The sequence below is a fragment of the Drosophila mauritiana genome, chromosome X, assembly GCF_004382145.1.
Source record: "Drosophila mauritiana strain mau12 chromosome X, ASM438214v1, whole genome shotgun sequence".
In the NCBI taxonomy this organism is placed as follows: Eukaryota; Metazoa; Arthropoda; class Insecta; order Diptera; family Drosophilidae; genus Drosophila; species Drosophila mauritiana.
Genome location: NC_046672.1, coordinates 2,400,465 through 2,426,780, shown reverse-complemented (window position 1 = coordinate 2,426,780; position 26,316 = coordinate 2,400,465). Strand labels below are relative to the sequence as shown.

General features: G+C 47.7%; 2 protein-coding genes across 4 annotated transcripts; one reads left to right on the top strand and one right to left on the bottom strand.

Moving 5' to 3' along the window:
* The first annotated feature begins 97 nt into the window (after positions 1 to 97).
* On the top strand, positions 98 to 26,185 carry LOC117146417 (interference hedgehog). 3 transcript variants are annotated; one of them, XM_033312616.1, is made up of 10 exons: positions 98 to 240; positions 731 to 817; positions 13,700 to 13,795; positions 18,250 to 19,494; positions 19,559 to 19,730; positions 22,815 to 23,522; positions 23,587 to 23,769; positions 23,834 to 24,000; positions 24,228 to 24,548; positions 24,808 to 26,185. In XM_033312616.1, exons 4-10 carry the CDS (start codon positions 18,268 to 18,270, stop codon positions 25,348 to 25,350), a joined length of 3,321 nt encoding a protein of 1,106 aa, XP_033168507.1. In that variant the 5' UTR covers positions 98 to 240; positions 731 to 817; positions 13,700 to 13,795; positions 18,250 to 18,267; the 3' UTR covers positions 25,351 to 26,185. The 3 variants fall into 3 exon arrangements, with proteins under 3 accessions (XP_033168507.1, XP_033168509.1, XP_033168508.1); XM_033312617.1 differs by lacking the exon at positions 98 to 240 and adding an exon at positions 283 to 341; XM_033312618.1 differs by lacking the exon at positions 24,228 to 24,548.
* On the bottom strand, positions 19,863 to 22,446 carry LOC117146418 (regulatory protein zeste). Its single transcript, XM_033312620.1, has 3 exons — positions 21,745 to 22,446; positions 21,082 to 21,623; positions 19,863 to 21,019 (listed from the first exon to the last, which is right to left on the bottom strand). Exons 1-3 carry the CDS (start codon positions 22,110 to 22,112, stop codon positions 20,208 to 20,210), a joined length of 1,722 nt encoding a protein of 573 aa, XP_033168511.1. The 5' UTR covers positions 22,113 to 22,446; the 3' UTR covers positions 19,863 to 20,207.
* Positions 26,186 to 26,316: the final 131 nt, after the last annotated feature.

Sequence of the window (26,316 nt, the reverse complement as noted above, 5' to 3'; positions counted from 1 at the left end):
AACTCTTCTCTCTTTCGCATCATGATTTTCGAAGCGCGCCCAAAAGTATGCACGAAATGATATAAATACTACATTGACGTTACTGTGCTCACTTCGCTTCGCGCCGCCGAGCAAGAAAGACGTGTGTGCGGAGTCTGCGCGAAACTATAACAGAGATATATTTGAATATATATCTGAAAATAAAATCGTCGTGCTAATAACGGTTATTTGTTTACCTTTTTTTGCCAGTTCTAAATCCCTGTGAGTGCCGGTTTGGCTGCCCTTGAAGTGCATTCAAATTAGGAAGTGCAAAGAAAGAGAGAGAGAGAGAGAGAGAGAGGGAGCGAGCGAGAGCAAGAAAAGTGCGTGTGCCAAGTTTGTTTTTATTTTTATAACGGCAACCGGCTAAAAAGGCAGCGGCGTCGCGTAGGAAACACCTAATAACTATAAATTATGCCCTGGCGGAACATCAATACTTGCCGAATGTCCGTCGAGAAGTGATCTCCATATCCCCAGAAATTCGATTTAAGCCGATGCCAATCGCCCTGTTCTCGAGTGTGTGCATGTGTGTGTGTGTGTGTTCGAAAGGCTTTGAAAATGCCATAACATTTTAATGGGTTTCTGTTATTTGGACTGCCTTTCCTCTCGGCTCTCATTGTTCTTTTACTGCTGCTTCTTGTGTGATGGGAAAATCGCAAGAATGCCGCGACCAGTGATCAAAATCTAATCAAAATATTTACCGTTCGTTTAGCGTGCGACAAGTGGTGCAGATTGGAATTGGAATTGGATTTGGATTTGGATAGAGGATTTAGCTGCCCTTCGAGGTTTCAGTCAACAGGTGAGTTTTGCAACGGTAAATGGCCAGCGGCCAGTGGCCAGTGGCTCGAAAGTAGTTCATCTGGTCAGTGCAGTCCGTAAATGTCGGTAAATCAGACAAAGCCCCTTCCCCGCAGTTACCACTGCCATATCGATCGATTCCAGTTGACAAGTTTTTCGCGATGGTCATGTGGCCATGTCCTTTTTTGGCCAACAGGCGATGGCCAATGGCCAATTGCCAATTGCCGTTACTCTTATGTGTCAGCGGGCCCCCAACAAAATCACAAAATAACAACAAGTGTTGCACATCAAATCCAGCGCGTACATAAACCAGAAAAGTGCACAACCAAACCTGTCATCCGAGGTGGCAGGGGTCCCAAGACCATCCTTCATTCCCCTTTTTGCTCGTTGATAACATTAATGAACTGTCTATGTGCCGTGCACCAGAATAGAACCCCACGTTGGGAATGGGATGGGGGATCGGGAGAGGTTGCACAACTACAGTGGACCCTCCGTAATGTGGAGATCCTTAGCCCAGTATGTGAAACCAGTATTATTATAATTCTTTGCTGAATTATTATGGCCTTCTTAACTTTTCTCAAGAGTTTTTTGTTGTTGTATGCGCGGTACGTTACCACCAGTTTCCACAGTCTCCACAGTCCGTCTGTTGCCAAGTCCACCTGTAGCTTAAGCACGCACATTTCTGTTGCCATTGGCAAGAGGTGAGCGAGCGGAATGCAACAGGCAGCTGGTCGCAGAACAAGATCATCTGGGAGAAGAGAGATAGAGATACATAGATGCATTCAGGGAACCGGACACTTGGCCAAAACCAAAACTAAAACCAATACCAATGCCAAACCTGAAACCGGAGAGCATTCCCATTTTCCAGCCCCTTCCCGCTAACAATAAATCAAAGGGCCGGGGGAAAAGCCCAACAATAAAAATCAAGCCAAGTGTCGTCGTCTTCTCATTCTGCTGGCCAAAAAAGGGATGGAAAGGGCGAGGGAATGGGAATCGGAATGGTCAGAGAGCCTTTGTCTCGTTGTTGATGGGATTTCATTATTACTTTCGATTGTGGCCCATTGAGACACAGTTCCTTTGCTCCGTCTTGTTCGTCGTCGAAAATGCAGACAAACAAAAAGGTCTCTCGGTCCAAACAAAAATAAACACGCCGAGCAGCATCATCACCATCATCGCCGTCATCGTCATCGTTCTCATTCCCATTCCCATTCCCAGTCGCAGTCCCAATCCCAATCTTGTACCATCCACGTCGTCATCTTCCTGGGCTCCTTTGCTGCAACTCTAATCGCATAAGCAGATAGACCAGGTGAACTGTGGACGAGGGGAGCAAAGCGACAGGGCCACACTGAAAGAAGGTAGAAAATAAATAAAGCGATAAATGGAAAATAAATTTCAAAAAATTGCTTTTCAAGTGGCCCAGCAACGAAACCCCCGCCCCGAAACCCAGGGCCCTATTCGATGTGGGGTCCACTCCAGTAGACTATAGTCTGGCTAGCTACCGATCCGAAACATGGCTCTAGCCAGGTCCTTTTCACTGGGGGAATCATCGTGTTGCAATGAATCAATGGGAAATGGCTTAGCATAAAACGGGATAATTGGATGGGACAGTAAAGGGTCTCGATCCTGCTGCAAGCATCTAAATTGCATCAATCGAACAGCCCACCCAGGCATGCGATTTAGTGGTTGGGGTTAATTCATTCCGCAAATGAAGAGCTTAACTCAAGTTGTACGCATTTCCAATTGATCTCGGGCACTGTTTCCCATTCTGTGCGCTCGAATTTCATGGCCAAAACGTCCGCGATCGATTCTCACACCCCATTAGCACTGATCCACTGATCCAGTTTCCATCCAGCCCACATTCAGGCAATAACCTCACAGCCACAGCCATAGCCATCATAATGAGGGAAACAGAATGCTCCGAGTGCATTGGCCACAAAATTAGACATTGACACCTTTTCCCCTTGGGATTTTGATTTCGATTTCGATTTTGGGTTCCGTAAAAACGGCGCATAAAAATTATTTCACGCCACACCAAAAAAATGGGCCCCCAAGAAATTATGATTAATGCTGAAAACATAAATTGGATTTGATTTCTGTTTGTTTGCCGCTTTCTTGCAGCTTTGCCTCGCTTTTACTCGCTCTTTTTTCGGCGTTTTTGTGTCTTTGGGATTTTTTTTGTTGGTCTTGGACTTCATGGATACCTTCCCCCGCCCCGCCTCCCTTCATCGTTTTTTGTTGTATTTTTTTTTTTGCTAGGTAGCCGCCGCCTGTTCATTAGCACAGACTAATCATTGGAGCACAAGAGGCTGCCGTGGGGCAGGAGAAAAAAATATCGAGAAAGGTGGCAATCAACGTGAATGAATGAATGGCTGAACTCTCGTCTCGACTTTGAATCTTGTGAATGAGCCTGAGACGCGGAGACGGCATGAATGGGAGGCATTCGTTCGGGCGAGGGGCTATGTTTCTCCCTGCCTTTTTGTGATCTTCGCTCTCCGCCAGCGGAAGTGTAATTGCAGGCTGATTTGGCCGGGATTCCGATTCGGATTCGGATTGGGATTGGGAGTAGTCATCTTGGCCCATCTTGGCTCTTTTTATGCGGCGCCTTTGCATCACTGGGTAAATTAGCCACGAAGAAGACAAATGAGGGCAAAGAAGAGTGGTTACCAGCATAACTACCTAAACGGGGGCAGGAGCAGGGGCAGGGGCGGAGCGGGGAGCACAAAACGGAAGCACATTACAAGCCGCCAACGTAATGTGATCACATATGTTCTTCTGAGTGATGCCACTCCCACAGATCCCGAAATGCGGCCTTTAATGGGGATGAGGTGCGTCCCAGGCACGTAGATCTTCAGCTTATCGCACTAAATACATCGCCTGGGATTGACCACATCAATTGCTCTGCTTATGCGGTTTATAGGAATTTGGATTCTACCTGGTCAGCTACGAAGTGTCCTAGTAGAAGTTAAAATTCTGGACGATACGACGGCGACATACTCGTGGAAGTAGGCTATTCCTATTGACGATATGACTGCATCCAATGCAATGACCAGTATCACCAGCAATCCAGAACTAACCGCAGTAGTTTGAACAGAAACAAAGACGGTAGTGCATAAACAAATGTTCCACACCCCACTCCCCCATTGCACCCCCCCTCCATGAGCACCTCTTATCAGCGGAGACATCGGCGGTCCGTGACAATGACAACGGCCACGTTGGAGCGGCTCAGTGGGCAGGGGGTAGATGGACTGGGAAGAAAGATCGGGACAGCAGACAGAGAAAGAGCGCAGACTGAGGCGGACTAAGACAGACAGGAAGTGGGCTATTTGCACTCCAATCCCAAAACAAGTCATAATTTTCGACAATGGGCCGCAGACGACACTACGGTTACGTGGAATTCGGCTACCTCCGCCCGCCATTTCCTCCTTTATCTCATGTATCTCATGTATCTCCGCCCTCAGGAGTTTTGATAAAGTGGCTCGTCGGCGGGACGAGAGACATTTAATAAGCGACAATTTAGCGCTGAAGTCTGACATTGACACAGGTAGAGAATCGCAGTAACAATGCCCAGGTAGCCACCTCACTTCTTTCCCTGCCTTCGTCGTGCCCAGTGGCCCAGTGATTCAGTGATTCGGGAACTCCGGCAAGTGTGCTCCGAGACGAACCTCCGAGGGATGTGCGGATGTTGATATCTTCGCCGGAGATCGGCTGGAATGAGTCGTCTGGCCTATAAAGCCGATTTTAAACGGTTCACTTCAGATCGCAAGGGGACTGACAAAGGAAATCTAGGAATATCGGCTTAGGGAAAATTGTGAATGAATTGAAACAATTTCGAAAGAAATTTTTAGACACTTTTTGGACCAAACTGTAATACTTGAGTAAATGCGTGCTTTAAATGTTCCTAGTCCGCTGAATAGATATATATACATATATTACAACATCGGTTGATCAATGAACCTCTATGAAGCCGAAACTGTTTGATGGATTAGAGCAACGCTTTCCCCTTTTTTCCTGCGCACACCTGCTTCAAGCAGTTTTTAATTAGAGCCCTCTGCAGAGGGGAAGCAAATGGAGGGGGGCGAGTGGGTTTGGGGTCTTCGGATGGGAGGCCTGGGGCCACGATGATGTATTAATTTCCCACCAGCCCTGTGAAAATATTGAGTAATCGAACTGCTTTGATTTCCGACTAACTAACTAGCCATCAAAGCACTTCTCTCCTCAGGGTCAGGGGCGTGGGGTCGGAGGGGGGAGAGATGGGGGGTCGATCGCCAGCTGTGAATGGGGTTCGGTTCAGGGCATTTGTGAACTCAATTAAAATAGCAGACGATCGGTATTTCAAGCGATCTCGGGGGATCGGGATCCATGCAAATGCTGAAAACCGAGATTCCATTGCCGATTCGAACTTTGCACGTCTCGCAGCTCCCTCCATGTGGTAATTAAACCTGCGTGGAAACAGGAAAACGAAACGAAACGAAATAAACATACCAGAGTGAGCAGTAAGATGAAGAGTAGGAGACCGCGAATGAATAGACAGACATTCCTCGGCCACCGTGGGGCAATTAGAAAATGAGTTCGAAGCCAAGTCGGCGAACGCTAGCGTTCCATTCCGAGATCCGAGATCCAAGATCGGAGCTCCATTCGCAGGCCAGCTCGAGTCATAGATCAGCGTTCATGATAAGCCAGATGTGGAAATAAGTTAAGGCTCCCGAGACGCCATATGCCAACTATGTGATACCTACGAAGGCAACTTTCCTCCACATCGGGTCTTTAGGATAATGGATACTTGGGGATACTTGTTGAATGGTTCGATAATGGGTTATAATTGATGTATGAAGATCATATAGTTCATAATTCAAAAGCTTTGGGCAGGGTCACAACCTTGTTGCTCACTAGTTCTCGTCTTTACTCTAGGTTTTGCCATTAAAATTGTAGGGTTGACCTTGCCCAAAAATTAGTTAATTGAAGTCTCGCCTGAGGCCTCGACCACCAAAAGGAAGTTAGTTATGCTAGACCTTGAGACCCTTGAGTTCGGGCATACCCCTCAGCCGATCAAGTTAACAGGGTACTACCTACGTTTGCTGCTGCGTGAGTAGAAAGCAAGCATTTTGAGGACGGAGACGAGGGAGATTGCTCCAGCCTGGTATTTTCTTGTCTTTCTCTCAGGTTTTCTTTCATTTGATTTTTTGAAAGTCTTGCACCGGTTTAGAGAAGTGATTAGCAGAAGAGCGAATGTGTTGGCAAAATCTGTAACAGTAACTCCGTAACGGTACCGATACACATTTAACCCGCGAGCTTAACCTTTTGCACCCGTTTCGAGAGCCATGCTCCAAGGGGAGCCCCTAATGCCCGAGGTCTATTTCTCTGCTCCCCATTTTCCCTAATTGGAGGATCAATTTGCTCACTCAATCGAATCGAAATGGGTGAAGTGGGTGGCGTGGTGTGGGGAGTGAGCTAATTTGGCATCTGCATTGCATGTGCATTGAACCGTGAACCCTCAACTACGATTCCCGCCAGCTGCAGCAGCTCCACAAAGTTGCCCTGCGCTCGCTCGCACGTTCATTCATGGAAATCGGGAAAATGGTAGCAGAGTTTTGGAAGAGGCTCGAACGGATTTCATTCATAAACAGACGCCGCACAAAGTTCAAAACCCGGCAGAGGGGAATGGGTAAAGGGGTATCCGTCGCCCACGTAGGAAAACCAGGGGGAGGGGTCTTCAACTAGCTACCTGGCAACGAGAGGTAGATGGGAGAGACAGAAATAGAGGCTGCATTCTTAACTGCTTCATTACAAACAATGTAACACAGTGGGAACTGGCTAAGAAACTCCCAAACAAATGCGAGTTATACATGTATGGCAGAAACAATCGACTTTCTCGATCGCATAAACAACTGAGTACTGACGATGAACAGTTCACCATAGCCAAGCTCAACCGTAGGCCAGGAGAGGAAAGGTAGGCGTTCAGACAGAGATGAAAAGGGGCTCCAAACAGTGGCTGCTGCATCCGCATTTGCATAAGGGCCAGACAGAGCGAGAGGGAGAGATATAGATGGAGAGACGACCCACGGTCACGTTTGTCATTCTTCCCCCTGTTTCGAATTTAGTAGTTTGTCCCTGGTCTTCGGTTCACCTTGAAGCGCATACCAACGAAGAAGAGGATGAAGAGGAGGCTGAGGAGGAGGAGTAGGAGGAGGAGCGGGTCCAGACCCAGGGTAACCTTTTCATCGATTGTGTCTCTGTTTGAATCCCCTGCCTCCACCTCCACCTCCACCGAGTTCTTTCTTCCCGTCTTGTTTCACTGGAAATCCGAACTGCATTCCAAGGCATCGCTTACCGCGATCACTGGGCATCAGAAGTTAGCAAAGCCAAAGCCCCTACTTCCCCGAACTCCCTTCTCCGTTCCCCGGCTAATTGTTTCCGACTTTTGGCTAGACCGCACTACTCCCCTCAGCATTTTGCCCAACGAGTGATCTCCTTTGAGCAAAATAAAAAGCCATTTCCGGACTTAAGAAATCCATGACGAATTCGAACCATATTCAAAGAAATATAACTTACGCTTATCTCAATAAATATTTAATTGGTGAACACAGACAGGAGTTGAAGATCTCAACGCCATGTTCCAGTGCTTGGTACCATAAATAATATATCACAGTATTGAAAAATTGATAAAAAAACAAAAACCGAAAGGGTAGCAATCTCGTTGAAAGGAACGCATTGTACTATCCCCAAACGGAATGGGAGTGGGGTATCAAGATGTTGAAAGAAATCCGGAGCATTCAACCCCCAAAAGGTTAGAATTTCTGTTTGTACTTTAAAATTACTCTTCTTTCCGTACGCATAGTTATTTTTTTTTTTTGTCTTGCCTTCTCTTCTTGTTACGTGATAAAAAGATTGTTGTCCATTGATTCCGGGGCCTGATAAGAAATCCCTACGACCCTGCGGCTTACTTGGTGGAGTGGAGTGGAGTGGAGTGGAGTGGTGGGCTGGGCTGGGCAGGGGGTGTGGGCCAAAACACACACACACGTACGTCCGTCCGACCGTTTGAGTAAATAAGCGAAACAAATAAAAACAAAAATTAAATTGGGTTTATTGCATTTCATGTGAAAGGCAAACCGAGCAGAAGAAGCTGAAAACTGAACCGAAAACGATCCATCCACATGGTACAGTACACAGTCCGTCCCCGAACTTGTTTGTCAAATCAAAAGCGCCCAACAATGTTCAATCATTCAATCAATTGAATCAAGCAGTTAGGCCACAAATGTGGGCCAGCCCGCCCATTAATCGCCGAGCCCGAAACCCCTTCTAGCACTCGTACCCCTTTTACGCACCGCTAAGCTGCGTTTGCTTCAATTAAATGCCAAAATGCCAATTAATTAAAAGCCCATAACGGTAGGCAGGCCGCCGAACAGTCCCCACTGGGGCGACGCCACTGCCGGTTGATCTAAATTACAAATTTGTCGTACCCGAAAATAGATAATATGATCTAATAAAACCGAAAGAGCGGTCGCACAACAATAAAAAAGAGCGCTACAAAGGCGGAGCCGCCTCAGGTTCAGGTGGGTGGTTAGCTGAAGGGGTGTGGGGATGTGGTTCCATAGATGGGCGGTCTCAAATGTATCAAATGTATCAAATGTATCACATGTGATGTAGATTCTACATTGTAGAATCCGAATCTATTTGCTCGCTCCCCACAGATTTCGTAACCCGGCTCTTCTTCCGTTCCGCTTTGCTCCTCTCCCCGTTTCTCCCTCCCCTCCTTCGCCACTTTCTGCTTGTGTTATTTCTGTCTGCCACGCCCCATTGCGCCTACGTGTCTGAATTTCTGCATCAATTGCATTTTTCATGGGAAACCAACTCGAGACGGAAAGAAAGGAAGGAAATCTTCACTTCTCCTCATTGCCATTGCATCTCGCGTCTTACGAACCATCTTTTGGTGATATGCCACTACCATGATCTGGTCACTTCTTTGATTAATCCTAAACTATCTTGGCCAAAATACCAATTGACAATTTTCATGTGGAAATGCTTATTAATGCGACAAAAAGCAGCAAAGCAGCAAAGCAAAAGCAAGAAACCGCGAGCAAAGTGACGCGTGCTTAATTGCATAATTAATTTGCATCTCTTTTCGTTGATTGCACGTTTTGTTTATTTTTGGCCAGACCAATTGAGTTGTTGTGATCTTCGAGTTTATTTTGCCAGCATACATTTTCGACTGGCCATCGATGACGAAATCGCCGCCCGAGAAGCTTGGATTCAGATCTCAGTCTGCCCAGGGAAAAGTGCCTCGCGAATTTACGGAACGGGAATGGTATGGCATTGTAAGTCGACACCGCTGCACGTTCCTCTTTTCCAAGTGAGTGAGTGGGCAGACTCAGAGTTCAGTTTCAGTTTCAGTTTTAAGGGGTATGATTTGGGCAATTGGGCTGCAGTTCCATCAGAAATGAAAATATGTGTGGGGTGCCTTCCTCTGAAATCCATGGCACATAAATATGTACTGCTCTTCCGTTAGTTTGATGCCGTGGCAGGCAGAGGGTATCTGCTAGTCGTCTAGTTCCTTTGGCACTTGCCCGGCTTCTACCCCCCTCCCCCTTGCTGAATCGCGTGCCTTACAGCGAACCCCAAACCTGCCACTCCCAATATATTTCAATATTGCTCGTATCAAGTTTTATGCGCCATGCTTTATTCTCAACATTTTTGGTCATTTTATTCTCGATTTTCATTGTTGTTTCCTTGTTCTTTTGACACCGACTATTTATGCATAATTAAAATTAATGAACGTATTAAGGGAGCTTTCGAAGAGGGGCCACGTCGGGGAAGACCAACAATGGGAAATGGTGACCATTGTCTAACCCGCAGGTAATCGAAGAACTTGGCGCGCGTTTTAAATTACCCCGAACAAAAAGAGGAACAGGGCCCCCCTCCCCAAAAAAAAGTGAGTCGAAAATTGTGACGCAAATTAAGGTGTCCCCAACTGACGAGAGGAGTTGAGTGATTGCCCCAACCCAGTGTATAAATTCTACTCTCTCCTGATCACAATTCTTGTTGTAACAATAATTTCATATATGAATTTATGCAACTGGTGCCAACTTTCCTATTGTAACTATTGCCTATTGGACAAGCAGTCCCAGTATTTGACACTCCAAGACCCAAAATCATCTTAGCTGGCGATCACTGTGCCCGGGAAACAGGAGGAGCAGCCGACAGAAAAAGCCAAACGGCAGCCAAAAGTGGGGCAATTTGGATGCCACCCGGCTAGTGGCAAAATGAAAATGGGAAGTGAAGGCGAAAAGCGGCGGCTGTATGATCAAAAATTACCATGAGCGCAGAGGGGAAGCTCTAGGTGTGCTGCCGTTGCCTCTATTTTGTTTTTCATTTTTCACTTTTCTTTTTTTGTCCGCCTGGGCGTTTTTGTCGTGCGAAAAAATAGATAATTTTTTATTCGTCTGCCCCACATGCGAGAGACTTGCATTTCCTGTTTGCTGCCAAATTAGTTGATATTTTGCCGCTGATGAATTTCATATTAATTTGCGCAATTTGCCAGAGTTTGTGTGGGCAGAGAGGCGGCCCAAGCGACTTAAGAGACCCATTAGGCGAATGGGAAGGGGGTGAGCAGGCTGGGAAAGCGGGGAAATCTAATCTTTGACCATTAGGGCGCCCACATGTACTCAGCTCCGATGAAAAGCGCTTGGAAAGCGGTCGCAGAAGCTTGAAATAATAAACCGACTGCTGGGATACACGGACAAAAAACTGGTGGTTACCTATATGTAATATTTAACAAAAAAAAAACACAGCTTGCGATGTGGATATGCTTTTGAGGAAACTTTTCCGACACTGTACGTGCAAAGGGGAATACTAGAAGAGATCGTTTGGTAACCTCAGAGGCCGGCATTTTAGTCTAGCTGCAGGGCGACATGAAAATAGAGATGGAAAAGCCCAAAAACAAAAATATCTTAATGACGGGGCAGGAATTTCCCCAAGGGGCGTGGGACAGCTGACGAATGTTTATGATAAATGGCTCGACAAGCTTGTTAGGTGAAAAACCAGAAGACTAGAAGACCAGAAAACCAGAAGACCAGAAGACCAGAATGCAGACAGGCGAATTGCGCAAAAGCCAAGAAACGAAACGCAAATTGAAATTCCAAGATCAGAATCGAGGCAAGGCAGAAAAGAGACAACAAATTATGGCAACGCAGCGCCAGGAAACAAAAGCAAAGAGTGAGACGGCGCAAATTTAATGCAATGAAAATCAAATAAATTGCAGCGAAAAGCCGGGCCCCACCAACAAAAACGAATCCAAAAGCAACAATGACAAAGATAGCAATCACTAAACATGGTGGGCCATAAAAAAACAAAAAAAAAAACAACGAGGGCAGCCCAAGACAAGTATTTGAAAAATTTATAATAGGCATGCAAATGAGGGACACCGCGGGACTTTGGGGGCAATCGAAAATGGATAAGACTTGCCATGAGCCAAAAAGCAGGAATGGAAAACCAGGAATGCGACCGCACAGAGCAAGACGCTGGGAGCCCCGAGGGGGGTGATCGCAAATTGAACGATATTCAAAACTGGACTCGAGCCACCCATCGGAGCCATCTGAAGGCCCAGTTCCCCCCAGCCCAGATCCCAATCCTTCCCCTGGACGTACCCCTCAAATCAGGCAACGCATAAATTTTGAAGCATGCTTTGCAAGCATGCTCGGTAGACTAGTTAGTACCCTGTTAGAGAGTAGGTGGCGCAAGTAGTCAATCCCAAGCTGCTTTCGAACCTAGAAAAGGCATGGGAATTACTGTACTTGACCCACTTTTAGTGTGCCCAGGGGCGGGAAAACTGCAAATAATGGTATGACTCGGTATTTATTCATGCTCGCAGGGTATTCGCCTCTTCGCCACCCAAACGCAGCCCTCTTCCTTTCAGACTGTCGTTTCTTATTTTTATATGAGTCTCTTTTTCTGCATTTTGCATTTTGCATTTGGCAGAATGGCGCGTATTGCTGTGAAATGTGAATGTGCATGTGAACGTAAATTTAAATGGGAATGTGGATGTCGATGTCGATGGAGAGGCGATGGCTTTCACCCGCGGAATGCGAGCAGCGGGAAAATTGGCTCAAATGTCGTTCGCTGCAGGGCGGCTAATAGTGGCCAATGTTAATAATAATGATAACAAGAGATGCGGAAAAGGGAGAGAGGGAGAGACAAGGCAGTGAAACTGCACAATAATTATGGCAAAAGTAAGAGGCGGCGAGGCGGCGCGGCGGCAGTGGCACATCTGCGAGATACTCGAAGCGCCCCGGTGTCAAGTAAAAAAGCTTCGCTGTCACTTATTTGGATGCAGTTGCACCGATTTCTAATTCGCTGACCGACAAAAAGCCGAAAGTGAGTCATCAGCCGCAGCGACATCAGCAACATGCGACAGCCGCACAACAACATGTTGCTGTCTTGCCGAAGTGCCGCCAATTCTGCAAAAAGGCCGCTGCGAAACACGATATTTGCGTCTGTACATCGTACATCGAGAGTATGAAAAGCACAGTGAGCACTCAGTGAAAAGACCATGCTCGCAATGGATTCTGGAAGGTCCAAGTGTATTATTGTTCGAAACTCAGCTGGGGTTTGTGCAAATATTCAAATTGACTCGCCTTTATTAAGTCGGCTCATTTTAAATATCGAGCGATAAAGTTATTAATTTAAAAGCAGTCATTTCATGGAATTCACTTAAGTCGGCGCACATAAAACCCCAAATTTATTTATCACGACTCAAACTTGATTCTATTTGCTGCCATTATCGCCTCATGATGACTGACAAGCGCCATTAAAGTTATGAAATTATTTGTGAAGAATCTGGAGATCGCCACCTGAAGACCTGCCGCGCTATTGCCCAATTCTACGGATCTGCAAATGGCATTCCGAGTTTATTTCCCTGTTTTGTGTCTGTTTTCGTCGTTAATTTCTCACTTGGCTTTGGGGAAATTGGAAAATATTTATGAAAAATGACAACTGTCACACACCGATATAGCAATACATGCAACAGACGCTTTTGGGGTGGCGCTCGTTTTATTTTTATTGTTCTCTTTCACATTTTTTGTACGTTGTTAACTTTTTTGTATTTTTTGTGCTTGGGGCCCTGTTCGACTTGGCGACTTTTCAAAAATTCTAGAAAAATTATGGCCCAACAACTGTGTGTGTGGGTGGGTGGGCGAAGTTCCAGAGAAAAGTGAGAGAATCGCATAAATTTATTAAGAGTATTGGATGGAAATCGAAAGACTTCACCTCCTCTCGCGCTCCTTTCGTTATTATTTATGTTCTTTTTGGCATAATTTTTAGCCACTCGCTTGGAGATTTGGATTCCCGGGATATTTATGACATTTGTTCGTTTGGGAATTTTCATTTCTCTGCCTCCGTCTCAGTCGTAGTCTTAGTTTTATGTCTTTTTAAATGGACAGGCAAACACCGAAGGGGAGTTTTCTTCTTAGCCCCAGGTACGGTGGGCATTCAGCAGCGGGAATTAGTCTAATGGACTGCGATTACCAAGTTTTTTAATACATTTTTTGATTTCTAGCATCTATAAAATAAGTATATGTATATAAGTTAATTCCGGTTTCACTAACTTTACTTCACTTGCATTTTTAAGTTCATATGATTTGAAAAGCATATGTATTCCCAAGTTGCTGAGTAACCCCAACATCTTCTAGTGTTCTTCACACGCACGTGTCAGCTCTTTTTTACCCATTCACTCTCCCAGTTTTGTGGTTATTTATAGGCTTCGCATTTATTTGGCTGTCGCCAAGCATTTTTGTGCCACTTTAGGCCTCAATTATTTTGAAATTCATTAAAAGTGTCGTCTATTTTCAATATTTATGTGTGTTTTGATTCGACCTTTTTCTCTTATTTGCAGAATGCAGTTCTAAAGCAGCAGATACGCCTGGAAAGAGACAGCAAGACAGCGGGAAAACGAGACGGAGGGATAAGCAAGTGACAAAGGGTACAAAAGGTAACTTACTGCTAATCTTAATCCTGACCGCGGCGCCCACGCGATTAGAGAGAAGAATACAAAATATGATCGCATCCCCAGGTTCCCTCGATCCTCGAAACTTTAGTTGGTGGGCGTGCAGCTTCGATTCCGCACCCATATAACCCTCACTCCAGTACTCAACTTCAGACTGACTTTCGGCTCTGGCTCATAGCCCATACAATTCGTTTTTGGAGCCCACGCACCTTCTGAAAAATATATTGGACCCATCAGATGAAAAGGGGTTGTGGGGTTGTGTTCCCCATCCTATGTCGTCCTATACCATCTCATGCCATTCCATCCCATCCCATCTCAACTCATTCCATTCTATACCACACCATTCCTTTTCGTTTCAAGACAGAATTGCAACAGCAACAGGTGGGGCAAACCCATCCAGCTTCTTCATCGGGATCATTATGACCTCGAAGACGATCATGATGGTGATCATCCTCGTTTTAGCCGCAGTAGAAAATCCTGTTGGCTGTCGGTGGAATGCAGATTTCGAACTCGTTTACATGCGAGTTTCTTCACCTTCTACGCCACCGCCCTGGCGCTTAACGTGCCCTGGAAAAAGGCTATGCACTGAGAGAAAATGCATTTTAAAACGTTACAATGTGCGTCAAAATGTATACATTGCGGTTGTCTCCTCGGTCCGCCCATTTGGTCGCGACCTTAATGCCCCACGTTGGGCGCCACATCTTCACGTATGAGCTTGATTTAGAGGCCCCTCTTCTTGGGCGCCACAGCGCTCCTGTTGTCTCTCTCTCCGCGTGCGTGTGTATTGGTATTAATGGATACTGGTGTGTGTGTGTGTGTGGCTTGGCATCTTGTTTTTGGGCTCCGGTTCCGGTCGCGCTTAAAAAAAAATTTCAGCTGCTGCTTCTTCTCCGGCTGGCAAAACAGGTTCCATTGCTAAAGAATTTTCGCCGATATCTTCCGCCTGTGTGTGTGTGTGTGTGTGTGAGCGTACAGTGGAGACCGGCCACAGTGGACAGAGTTCTGGAGAAAATTACAGTCACATAATGGCCAGGCTTCAAATTGAATTAATGTCATGACATTTGATTTTAATAAGCCTTAATAATAATATGATCGCCTTTTCTCCAGCAAAGTGGAGTTTAAAATTCACCCAAGATAATTCAACGTTAATTATTTGTTAAGATCACCGTCGTGAAGATGACTTTTAAGGGTGACACTGCAAAAACTACTGTTCCAATAAGTAGACCATAATTTTCTCTTGCGGAATTTAATAACCCATGATGTGTTTGCCTTAATCATCTGCCACTGTGATTGGGGGTTTTGTGGTTCGTGATTTTTCTATTGCTCCTTTTCTGCCAGCAACTGTTTCTGATGATCGCAATGATGATGATGAACTGGCTCTCAGGTTTTATTGAACCCGGTGTAGCAGCAACCACAAAACAACGACAACTTGTAGCAGGTGTTAGTGTTTTACAAGCTGTTAACTGCCGCGGCTAATGGCCAAGTGCAGCAGGGTATCAGGGGAATGGGATTCGAGAAAGGGGCACCTCTCTTATGACAACAGCACTCATATGGATAAATTAAACCACCATCGTGGATGTTCCTTCGTTACGCCTCGCACTTATTTAATGAACTTAAACACGGTCTTAGGCCTGAGATCTGAGATCTGAGAACCGAGACCTGAGACCTGAGACATGAGACATGAGACCCTCCCCAGATGTGAAGACCCTCCACTCTTCCGCCACTCAATTCAATTGTCTCAAACCCCGGGCGCCACGCCCAGGCCATCGCTGAATGGGTTTTCTAACAGTTTTATGCTAATTTCTGGCAGGCAAACAAACAGACAGTCACTAAGATAGTACACATTGAAAAATAGGCCCGATGGAATTTCATAATCTTCCCATATATATCTCAAAACTAGGCAAGGAGGCGAACGACTTAATCAACATGGTTGATTCAGAAGAGATCAGCTTTGGATTAATATAAACACGTGCACTGTCCAAAGTGCTTGTCATTTCATTTAAATATAGCAAATTGCTTTGGGCCATTAGTGAAGGGGAAAAACGTGGCCTTTCTACGAGTGATAACCATAAATCATATTGGCAAGGGAGCGCATAGTTCCTTTTGCACAGTGTACCGCCGGTGGTTGCGCTCATGATGAAGACGAAAGAGACGTCGATCAACATATTCATTTGCCATTAATTAATGCCTTTTAATTTGGCATCCCGCTTTGATTTATAACCCTTCTTAGTCGCGCCTTGTGATGTCCGTGAATAGATCGCCGGATGAGTCAACAAAAGGAGGCTGTCGCGTTGTCCGCGGCTAATCAAATTAACTTCTGGCCCGAAAACAAACAACCAATTAATTGTGCTGCCAACAGCTGCAACAACAGCAGAGGCAGCAACAACCATAAACAGCGATCCAAGATCATTGGCCATATTTGGCTGGGATGGTGAATAATGCACGGCAGCAACATCTGCTTGCGGCAACAATCGTCTAGCAACTGTTGCCTGTTGCAAGCAGCAGCCAGCAACATGTTGCTGCCGTTTCATAATAATGTTCAGCTCGAACACAGTGTTCTTTGTGACCAGGAACAATCGCTTAATTGTTGGCCACATGTGTTTTGACTTGCGATTTTCACAGCAGCAACATGTTGCCCATTAAGAGCCAACTAATAGGTGTTTATTGCTAGTTGCAGCTAGTTGCCGCTATGTGGCCAACACAAATTGCATGTTGTCAATGGAGGCAATCAATGTTTGATTGCACAGCTCGTAATAGTTGGTAATACGCAGCGACGGCATGTTGCCAGACGAGCAACAATGGACGTCGTGTTGGGAACTAGCAACATATTGTCTGCGCTATTTTGGCCACAATGGTTGACAGTTAACAGAGGTGGCTATTATATACATACATACATATAGATGCCGGCTGGGCAAATAATCTATTTTCCACTTTCGTTTCGATATGTTGCACGGAACCATACGAAATGCATTTTTCTTTCTGTGTGGGCCAGTGCAGCGCATCTGTCCCAGACTTCTTCGTTCTGCTGGTTTGTTGACTCTTTTTCAACTTTTTATGGATTCTTGCAGCGCTCCCCATTCATTTCCTTTGCTTCAGTTTTCAGTCGTTGTGGGGTTTTTTAGCTTGTGTTGCTCTTGGCCCAGGAATGCGCATTAATTTCCAACACACGCAACCAGCGAGCAGCAAGAGCAAGAGCAACAGGAACGGCTGCGGCAACAGCAACAAGTGGATGCGGATTGCTGTGCGGGGCAGGCACAGAAACCTGCGTCAATTTCGCGCTTTACTTTTGTTGTCAGATGTTTTAAATCAGCGGCGGCGAGCTGGTTTTCGACTCCGTGTTGCTGTTGGATTGCTCGTGTGTAGGCAGTCCGGTTTGCTCCTTGGGTTAACAAGTGGCCACCACCAGCAGCAACATCTGCAACAGCCCCAACAACAGCAACAGCAACATCGGCAGCTGCACGCGCCTTCGGACCAATAATGACTATCAAATGGGAGCCGCTTTGCGATTTATGCGCATCAGGAGTTTCCCTGCAGGGACTGCTACACAGGGAACAACCTGCATGTGGTGTGGTTGACTTGGATTTTAATGGATTTCCCTACGACATGATGATGACGGCACCTTTAGCTGAATCACTGTCATGTCTTGGTTGTCAGGCCAACAAACTATACCCCCAAATCAAAGTAAATCGATTAGGAAAAGGTTTAGACAACCGTATCTAGGCCTGTAAAATGCTGAATCGAGTACTGCTAATGCTACATTGAATTTTTTTATCTGTAGAGAATCGTGGAGGCAGGGGGCAGCTGGGGGAGTAGCCGGGGGCAGGACCGAGGTGGATGCCTAACGACAGGGCGACCGTTTTCCTGGAATTCCGCGCGCGCTTTTGTGTTGTGGCATCGTTTAAATTTCAAATCGAGGGCCCCCAAACTGTCGCAGGCCAGACGCTCGACCAACCCGTTCTGGATCCCCAGCCGTCCGCCTCCTGCTTTGCTGCCCGTTCAGAGAAACTGGACAGGGCAGGGCAGGGCATTGCAGCTCATAATAATGACACGCCATTAACAATCTGGGTCCGGGACGTCGAGTCCTTGGGTGCGCGGAGCTGGAGCTCCAGTTTAAATGGCACATTGCCTGGCCCGACTGCTTCCGTTGCCACGCCCCCTTGTGTGGCAGTTGGGGCAGTAGCAGAAGCATCAGCACCAGCACCAGTACCAGCAGCAGAGAAAGGAGCAGGTTGAATGGTACAGTAGGGTCCAAGACCCACTCCGTCGCATTCCTCGCTTGTCAAATGGTTAGAGATCTCTCTCTAGATTTACTATGGGAATAGGATTGGGAATGGGGGAATTGATTTATCTAGCTGAGTTGGATAGTCCATCGAAAATAAATATGCGTATCGGGACTATCTTTCTAACCTATCGAAACCCTTCTTGTCTGTCTATTTCAGAGTAGGATCTGCTTCGCAATGACTGAAATCAGGCTAGTTGTGTTTCTACTGGTCCTTATGACAACGTGTATCTACACACTTCAAGCCAGTGACAGTAATTCCTCCGTGGCAACCACCTTGGGCGTTTTGTTCGAGAGGGCTCCCGAATCAGCGGTGGCCCCGAAGGGAGATGAGGTGGTCTTCGAGTGCGAGCTGAATCTGAAACCTGATCGCCTGGAGTGGCGGTTCAGACGCAGTGATTCCTCGGATCCCTATCTATACCTAAGACCCTCGGCTGGCTATAACGTGACCAGCGGCAGCGATGGTCTTGCCTGGAGACTGCGCATCTATGTGAGTGCCCAAACGGCTGGGGACTACCAGTGTGTGGCTTGGTATGGCCCAGGTGCACTGGCTTCCACGCCAGCCCGCTTGGCCTTGGTCTCGATTGCTTTGGACGTCGGCCAGGGATCCATGGGGGCCAGGAGCTCCATCCGCTGGAGCGTGGCGCCCAAAAACTGCCTGCTCATTCGTTGCGGCAGCGTCATATCCAATCCGCCGGCTATTTGGAGCTTCTACAGAAACGGAAAGAAGCTACCTCAGTCGGAGCTGCTGCCTGGCGCTGCGGGGGCATTGGTTTTGGATACGGTCACCGCCAAAGATGCGGGTAACTACTCGTGCGTAGCCACGAATTCCATAACAGGCGATGAACTTAGGCTCCCCCAAACTATTGAACTAAGAGTGGACTACACAGATAGGACACCGCCGTACTTTCTACAACGTCCACCCACCGAATACTCAGCTCGTCCCGGAGAAACAGTGGTGCTCGAGTGTCCTGGCGTGGGATCCCCACGACCCCGAGTCATTTGGAGTAGTCCCAATGTGGTTGAGATCTATAATAACAGAAGCACCATCCTGTCCTACGGCCTGCAAATCACCGATGTGAAGCCTGAGGATCAGGGTTCCTATATCTGCATGTTGGACAATGGCATTGCACCACCCATCGATCACACCATCAAGTTGAGTGTTTTGCAGCGGCCCACGATCTTAAGAGGACCGGCCGCCACTCTGACAAATGAGAGCAATCCTCTGCTGCTGGATTGCTCCGCCTCGGGGAATCCCCAACCCGATATTTACTGGCTCATAAACGGTGAGGATGCCACCAAAGATCCGGAGGCCGTCGTGGATAACCGGAGCCTGCAGCTGAAGCGAGTTCAAAAGCGTCACGCTGGCGTGGTTCAGTGCTTCGCAAAGAACATTTTGGGAGAGGTAAGCTTGGAGTAGGGTTCTCATTGGATAGGCAGTTCTAATTAACTTTCCCAACGCCCTGCAGACAAGCGAGGGAAACATACTGCGCGTGAATCCGCTGGAAATCACCGGCGAGGATGACGAACCACTTGGCGGAGTTCCCGTGTGGCCAGTTCATGAATCCAACAATGGAATGGGCACCTCGTCAACTCCTTCTGTGGGCTCCAAGAACAAGAGCGGCAGGCGAAAGTTTAAAGGTGAGTGCAAATCCATACATTTTATGGGAATTACCCAAACAGCAGAAGTTGTGAATGCATTCGAATCAGTTGGAAATATTCGTGAATCATTGTTCGATTCGATTCGGCTGGAATTCATAAAAAAAAGTCACGTTTTAACATGCTAAGATTTCATCGTGGATTAGCTGGCCACGCCCACTGTATAATTGCGTGTCTGTATAATTGATTGATTGCGATTTACAATTTATGATGGCTTAGTCGGTAATCCTGGCCAGCGATGGACTAAAGTCGCACCGCTGTCCCCCGCCCCGCGACAACTAGAAAAAAAACCTAAACAAAAAAATCTAGGTGGAAAGTGGAATTGGGATAGGGATAGGTCGATGGTTGTTAAAATCTAAAACTAACGAATTAAAAGCCCCCAGTGTTGAAGCGATCCAAATAGGCATCCGCGTCCTCCTCATCATCGTCACCGTCGGCGTCGCTAATGTCCTCCAGACCTCATGAATTGGAGCACTTCCGCAGCTGTTCCTCCTCTTTTTGCAGGATGCGTATCTTCATTCTGAGCTCCTCGACTCGAAGTCGATGCACCTCCTTCATGTACTTGAGTTCATCCTGCGCCTTGTTGAGCTCAATGCGCTTGGCCTCTGTGGACAGCTGCTGCTCCTTGCAGCGCAGTTCGGCCTCGCGGATTTTGAAGTAGTTCATTCGCTCTTCGAAGCTGTCCGCAGCGGCAGCAGACGAATTGGTGGCTCCGTTTCCCCCTCCTCCGCCGAGGCTGGTGTTGTTGATACTCACGGAGGAGGCTGTTGATGTGTTGACCGCCGCTGATCCCGATGATGCAGTGGCCACGGGCACTGGAACCGCCGCGGGCACCGTCGTAGCAGCCGTAACTGTGGGCAGGGCGCTGAAGGTGAACGTTGGCGTGGCGGCGGTTAGTTGCATCTTAACCGCCGCCGCCGCTGCTGCCTGTTGTTGCTGTTGGACGGCAACGGCCGCCTGTTGTTGCTGCTGATGCTGGTGATGCACTTGGACGGCGGCGGCCAGTTGCTGATGTTGAGCGGCAGCAAGTTGCTGCTGGGCAAGCTGTTGCGCCTGTGCTTGGGCCTGGGCCTGTGCCTGAGCTTGCGCTTGAGCCTGTGCTTGTGCCTGGGCCTGCGCTTGAGCCTGCTGTTGCTGCTGAGCCTGGTACTGGGCCAAAGTTATCTGCTGCGGCTTGATCTCACTAATTATCTGCTGATTATAGCCGCCGGCGGTGATTGTGGCCATTGGATGCTGCTGCGCCTGGGTGGGTATGGTGTGGATCTGGGTGGCTAAACGAAAAGGAACAATTTAGCTTTTGAAGGGGATCTTTAAGAAGGGTGTACAATCTCACCGGTAGCCTCTGATGGGTGCTTAATCTGCAATATGATCTCCTCGCGGGGGCGAGCTGTCTTGAAGTGCAGCAGATCATTCAGAGTCAGTTTCTCAGCACTGATCTGGTCCACGTTTATCTGGTGGGTGTTGATCATGGTGGCATTGGCCGCCGCCGCCGCAGCCACTGCCACCGCGTTCACCTGTTGCATCTTCTGCATCTCGGCGGCGGCGGATTGCACTTGGGCCTGAGCTTGGGCTTGGGCCTGAGCCTCCTGCTGCTGTTGCTGCTGCTGCTCCATCGGGTCCTCGTCGATCTCGCTCACATCGTTGGCATCCATCTCGATCTCGTCGAAGGTGTCCGCCTGGGGATTGTGCTCGGAGGCATCGGGACTAATCTGGTACTCGGGTTCCTCCTTCACATTGTCATGCTGCTGGTGATGCTGTTGCTGCTGCTGTTGTGGCACCGCTGACGCGACGGACACGGATACGGAGCTGATCTTGGCACTACCAGAGCTGAGATTTGAGGAGCTGCCATCCCTGTACGGATACTGTTTGCGGAGTCTAAACAGAAAATCACAAATAACAAGATAATGAGTTGAAAGCTAGTTCTTGCTGAGGTGGGATTTGTGGAACCTATACTACTCTAGCAACATTTTCCGACCACATAAACACTATTCCGCACCTGGAGTTAAGCCAGAATTTCTGGATCTGCTTGATGTTCCGCATGGCGCTCACATGCGGGTGCGAGTTGAAGTCCTTGACGATCTTGTCCCATGTTTCTCGGACGGAGTACTTGTTGCGCTGCTTCTTGCGATGCTTGATGTCGATGACCTCCTCGTGTAAATGGAACAGGGTGTACAGGACCTCCTTTTCCTCAGCGGTGAAGCGCGGGGTGAGCGGCAGCTGGTTTTTGGCGGACGAATTGCCTCCGTTGGTGACCACCACTGTGCCACTCCCCGTGGAGCTTTGCCCAGCATTGCCGCCTCCATCCGAACCAGCACCACCGCCGCCGCTTCCGCCAGCACCGCCCCCTTCTCCCTGCGCCGACATTTGAGTTTGTTTTGAGTTTTTCACTTGAGTTTGAGTCCTTGCTTCTTCTTCGATGTATACACTTATACACACACAGTAGTGGCTGGCACACAAACACGCACACACAGACGCAGCAGCGCGCGCGCCCGTGTGTTAGTGTGCGTCAGTCGCCGTCATATTACCCCTTTCACCCGATTTGCAGCCGCAAATTCTATATTGCACTTGATTCGGCTCGCGTTGGTTTACATAAATAAATAAAAAAGTCTTAGGACGCCCGAGAGTCGCCGCTCAATAAATAAATCGCTTACACGCACACATTTTCACTCGAATGTCAGAGCTGGTAAGCGCTGCGATATACGAGAGTTGGTATCGATGCCGCAGTTTCGATACCAATCGATATCGTGTGTACTCTAAATTCTGTTCACTAATCTATCGATAATGTTGGTCTTCTTATCAACAATTAATTTTAACAAGATAGCTTCTGCAGCATTTTTAACAATTTACTTTTTCAAATCTATAAATTTATTATTCCACCAGTAATTTAGTGCTCATGATCATTCTGAATAGCAATTATCCGATCTTATTCCTTACCATCGATTTATATGAAAATGTATATCGGTGGTCTGGTCTGGCAACGCCAGATATTCAAATGTTCAGAATTGTAAACAGAAACCTCAACAAAACAATTAATTAAATTAAACCTAATAAAAACGCTTGTTACAGCGAGCATGGTGCCTCCGTCGCGACCCAATGTCACCCGGCTTTCGGACGAGTCCGTGATGCTGCGCTGGAGTGTGCCACAAAACTCTGGACTCCAGATCACCTTCTTTAAGGTGCAGTATCGCAAGTTGGGAGACGGAAAAAATCGAAGGGAGAACTGGCAGACGACCAGCGACAATATTCCATACGGAAACGCGCACGGATCCGGGCCTGGCCAGGGGAACAGTCACTGGCGGGCGCGGAACAGGGACAGGGAGTATGAGATGGGCAATCCGCCCAAGAACTTCACCTCCTCCGTTAGAGGACTGACCGCCGGCAAGTACTACCGCTTCCGAATTGTGGCGGTGTACTCCAATAACGACAACAAGGAGGGCAACACCTCCCTCAAGTTCTTCCTGCAGAATGGAACGGCCAAGTCGAATCTGCCAGTGCCAGAACTTCGCGCGGTGGAGACGCTCTCCGAGTCCGCCGTGGTGCTCCATTGGTCCCTGGTATCCTCGACTCAAAACGAGGATATAGACGGGTACTATGCCTACTATAGGCCAGCGGACTCAGCAGCGGAGTATTTGAAGGCCACGGTGGATGGCGGAAGAAGCAGGAGCTTTAAGATAGACCTCCTTCGTCCAGGAACCCCCTATGAGTTCAAATTGCAATCGTTCAACTCCGACGCAGCCTCTGAATTCAGTGCTATTCGACAAGCGAGGACCAGAAGTGAGTGCAGCTCAGGTTTGCTATGATGGACTTGAAATATGTTTTAACTTGTGTTCCTTTTTAGAAACCCACGAGCAACCAGCTTCATCTTCTGCCACGCCAGTGCCAGCCAATAAAGCAGTGGAACAGCACCAGAACTCCTTATATCCACTGATCGCAGGTGCCGCTGGCGGAGGCATACTACTCCTCATCGCCTCATTGCTGGTCTGCCTTTGCCTAAAAAGACGTGAAAACTCTCAGCCGGAGGGTAAGTCCAGCTTAATGGAGTGGGATATCCTCGTACTTATCAAATTATATCTCTGCATCCACAGATGAGAACAAACCGCAATTGGAGCACATCCAAGCGGACTTTGTTACCTCCGCCGTCCTGGGAGTTGGTGGCCACCACAAGAGTGGCGATGTGAGGCGCCTCAACGGAGTGGTTCCGAGGATGAACATTACGCCCAATCCGATGGCCCAGGAAACGGCATCCGATAAGGTAAACCATGAACTTCCGGGTCTAAACTCGAGCCCAATTTTCACAGCTTCATCCAAAACTTTTCGCTGGTTGGTTGGTCAAAATTCAAATTCAAATTGTAAACACCCCTTCGAACGTGGTATCTCTGTCTCGCTTGCCCTCTCTCTCGCTGTCTCTGTCTCTTTCGCTTGGTTACTCTGCCAAATCTCGTCGAGATTCGCCTGCCAATTGAGCGTCCAATGTTCCAGAACCGCAACGTGATGGAGCTGCGTTTCCTGCCGCCGCTGGCGAATGGAAATGGAAATGGCAACTGCATGGCCAGAGATCTAGCCCTGGAGCGGTCGAACGCGGAAGAGCAGCAGGATGAGGACGGAAACGAAGATGATAAGGGGCTACCGGCGGTTGCCTCGTCCTCCTGCGAAACGCTGGAGGCCTGCGACGCTGCAATTAAACTGAATCTTCCCCAGAAACACGACCAGGAGCAGCTGGATGCTCCGAACGCGGTGCTGGAGGCGCCCAGCAAGCCGCTACCTCCGCTGCCCAAGAAACCAGCAAACGGCGCTGGCCAAGTAAGCCTGCAATCGAAAACAATAGCACACGGGCGCATAGCAATGCAAATGAAAACTGTATACCAATTTTGACAACATCAACTTGCTGGCAGTTTGTGCATACAACTCCCATGTGCTATTGCCTTTCCGCCTCCGCAACCAGGATAAGCCAACCCCTCCAGCCGATATTGTTTTGTCAACATTGTCATTCATTCACTCATGAAGAAACGATTCGCCTAGTGTCCTATCCTGCTAATTTATGTCTCCTAATGTTCCACAGAACAACTCTGGCCTCCATCAGAATGGCCTTCACCACGCACAGCCGTACCATCCGCCTGGCACGCCCACCTTGATGCACAAGCGACTGGACTACCACCAGCAGCCGCCGCCGGTGCCTCCGCACTCGGCCTACTACCAACAGGCGCCCACGCACCAGCCGTCGCCGATGATGGAGCGCAGTGTCAGGGGTCACCAGCAGCCTGGGGGCTTTCATCTGGAGGAGGGCACACCCACGCCGACCAGGATCCCATCCCTGCGGCGACAGCGACGCACCTCGGGCAACCAGCAGGTGCACAACAGCCACAGCAATCTCAATATTGGCCTGAGCCACCACAACAACAACAACAACAACCTGCCGCCGCACCACCAGCATCTGCACCACCACCCTGGCCATCCGGGTGGCCTGGTGGGCATACCCATCGTGCCAGGGAGCCCGAGGGTCCAGAGATCGCCGATGCCGAGCAGGGCGATGATCAAGAGGACGCGCCTGGGCAGCCACACGGACAACATATCGTCGGGCAGTCTGAACAGTATTGAGGTGTGATGACTCGCAGAGGAGCACCAGAACTAGTGGGCGGAGCAGCACAACGAGGAGAAATATACCTAAGCGTCAAGCGAAAGTGGTTCCCCAAAAACAGACAGTTAAGGATACGAAACTAGATGTGTATTATTGAGGTAATCGTAGGACAGGCCGGCAAAGCAGCTCAAAACCCTCGAATATTAGCTTTAAGGCACCCGGTACTGTTTAGTTTTCCAAAAACCAATCAATTTGGCCAACCATTAAGCTAGGGATTTTGCCATTAACAGAAGTTTCTGTCGTTTAATATGCTCGAGTAACTTTGCGCTATTTCGGTTTCATTTTGAGCTCATTAAAATGTATTTCGAGCAGAACGTTTAATTTACGTTTAAAAAACAGCTAAGCAGCTAAGTCGTTAAACGCTAATGCTGCTTTGTTTTGTTTTAGGTAAATATTGAATTTGAAAATATACAAACTTAAGTATAAGTAATTGGTAATGTAAAACTTTTCCCGTTGCTGCCGGCCAGATAGTCAGTAGGATTACTAATGTTAAGTTTTTTTTTACTATTGATAGAACTATTTCGGGGGCCAAACTTTATCTCGAACAAGCCCTGTAGCATAGCGTTATTTATTTATTGCAGTGTAAGCGTCAGGCGTCAGCAACTCGAATTGATTAGTTCAATTACCAAGCAACCTAATGTACGTTTAAGTCAAACCAACTATCTAGCAATAAGTACATTTCTAGATGTGACTAATACACAAAACCCAAGAGAGAAGCATCCTAAACTACATTTAAGCTCATAGGCGGCAGTTTTAAACGAATATGCGAGTCCTGAAATTAAAAAGTGAATCTTTAAACATATCCCGGTATTTTTGTTCTAATGATGGGAAATTTAAGTGCTGGCATTCAAGATACTGGGATTTTCATATATTTGAGTACCATTTTTAAAAATCCCGCCTTCATATGGCGCTCACTAGCGAATACACCCACCA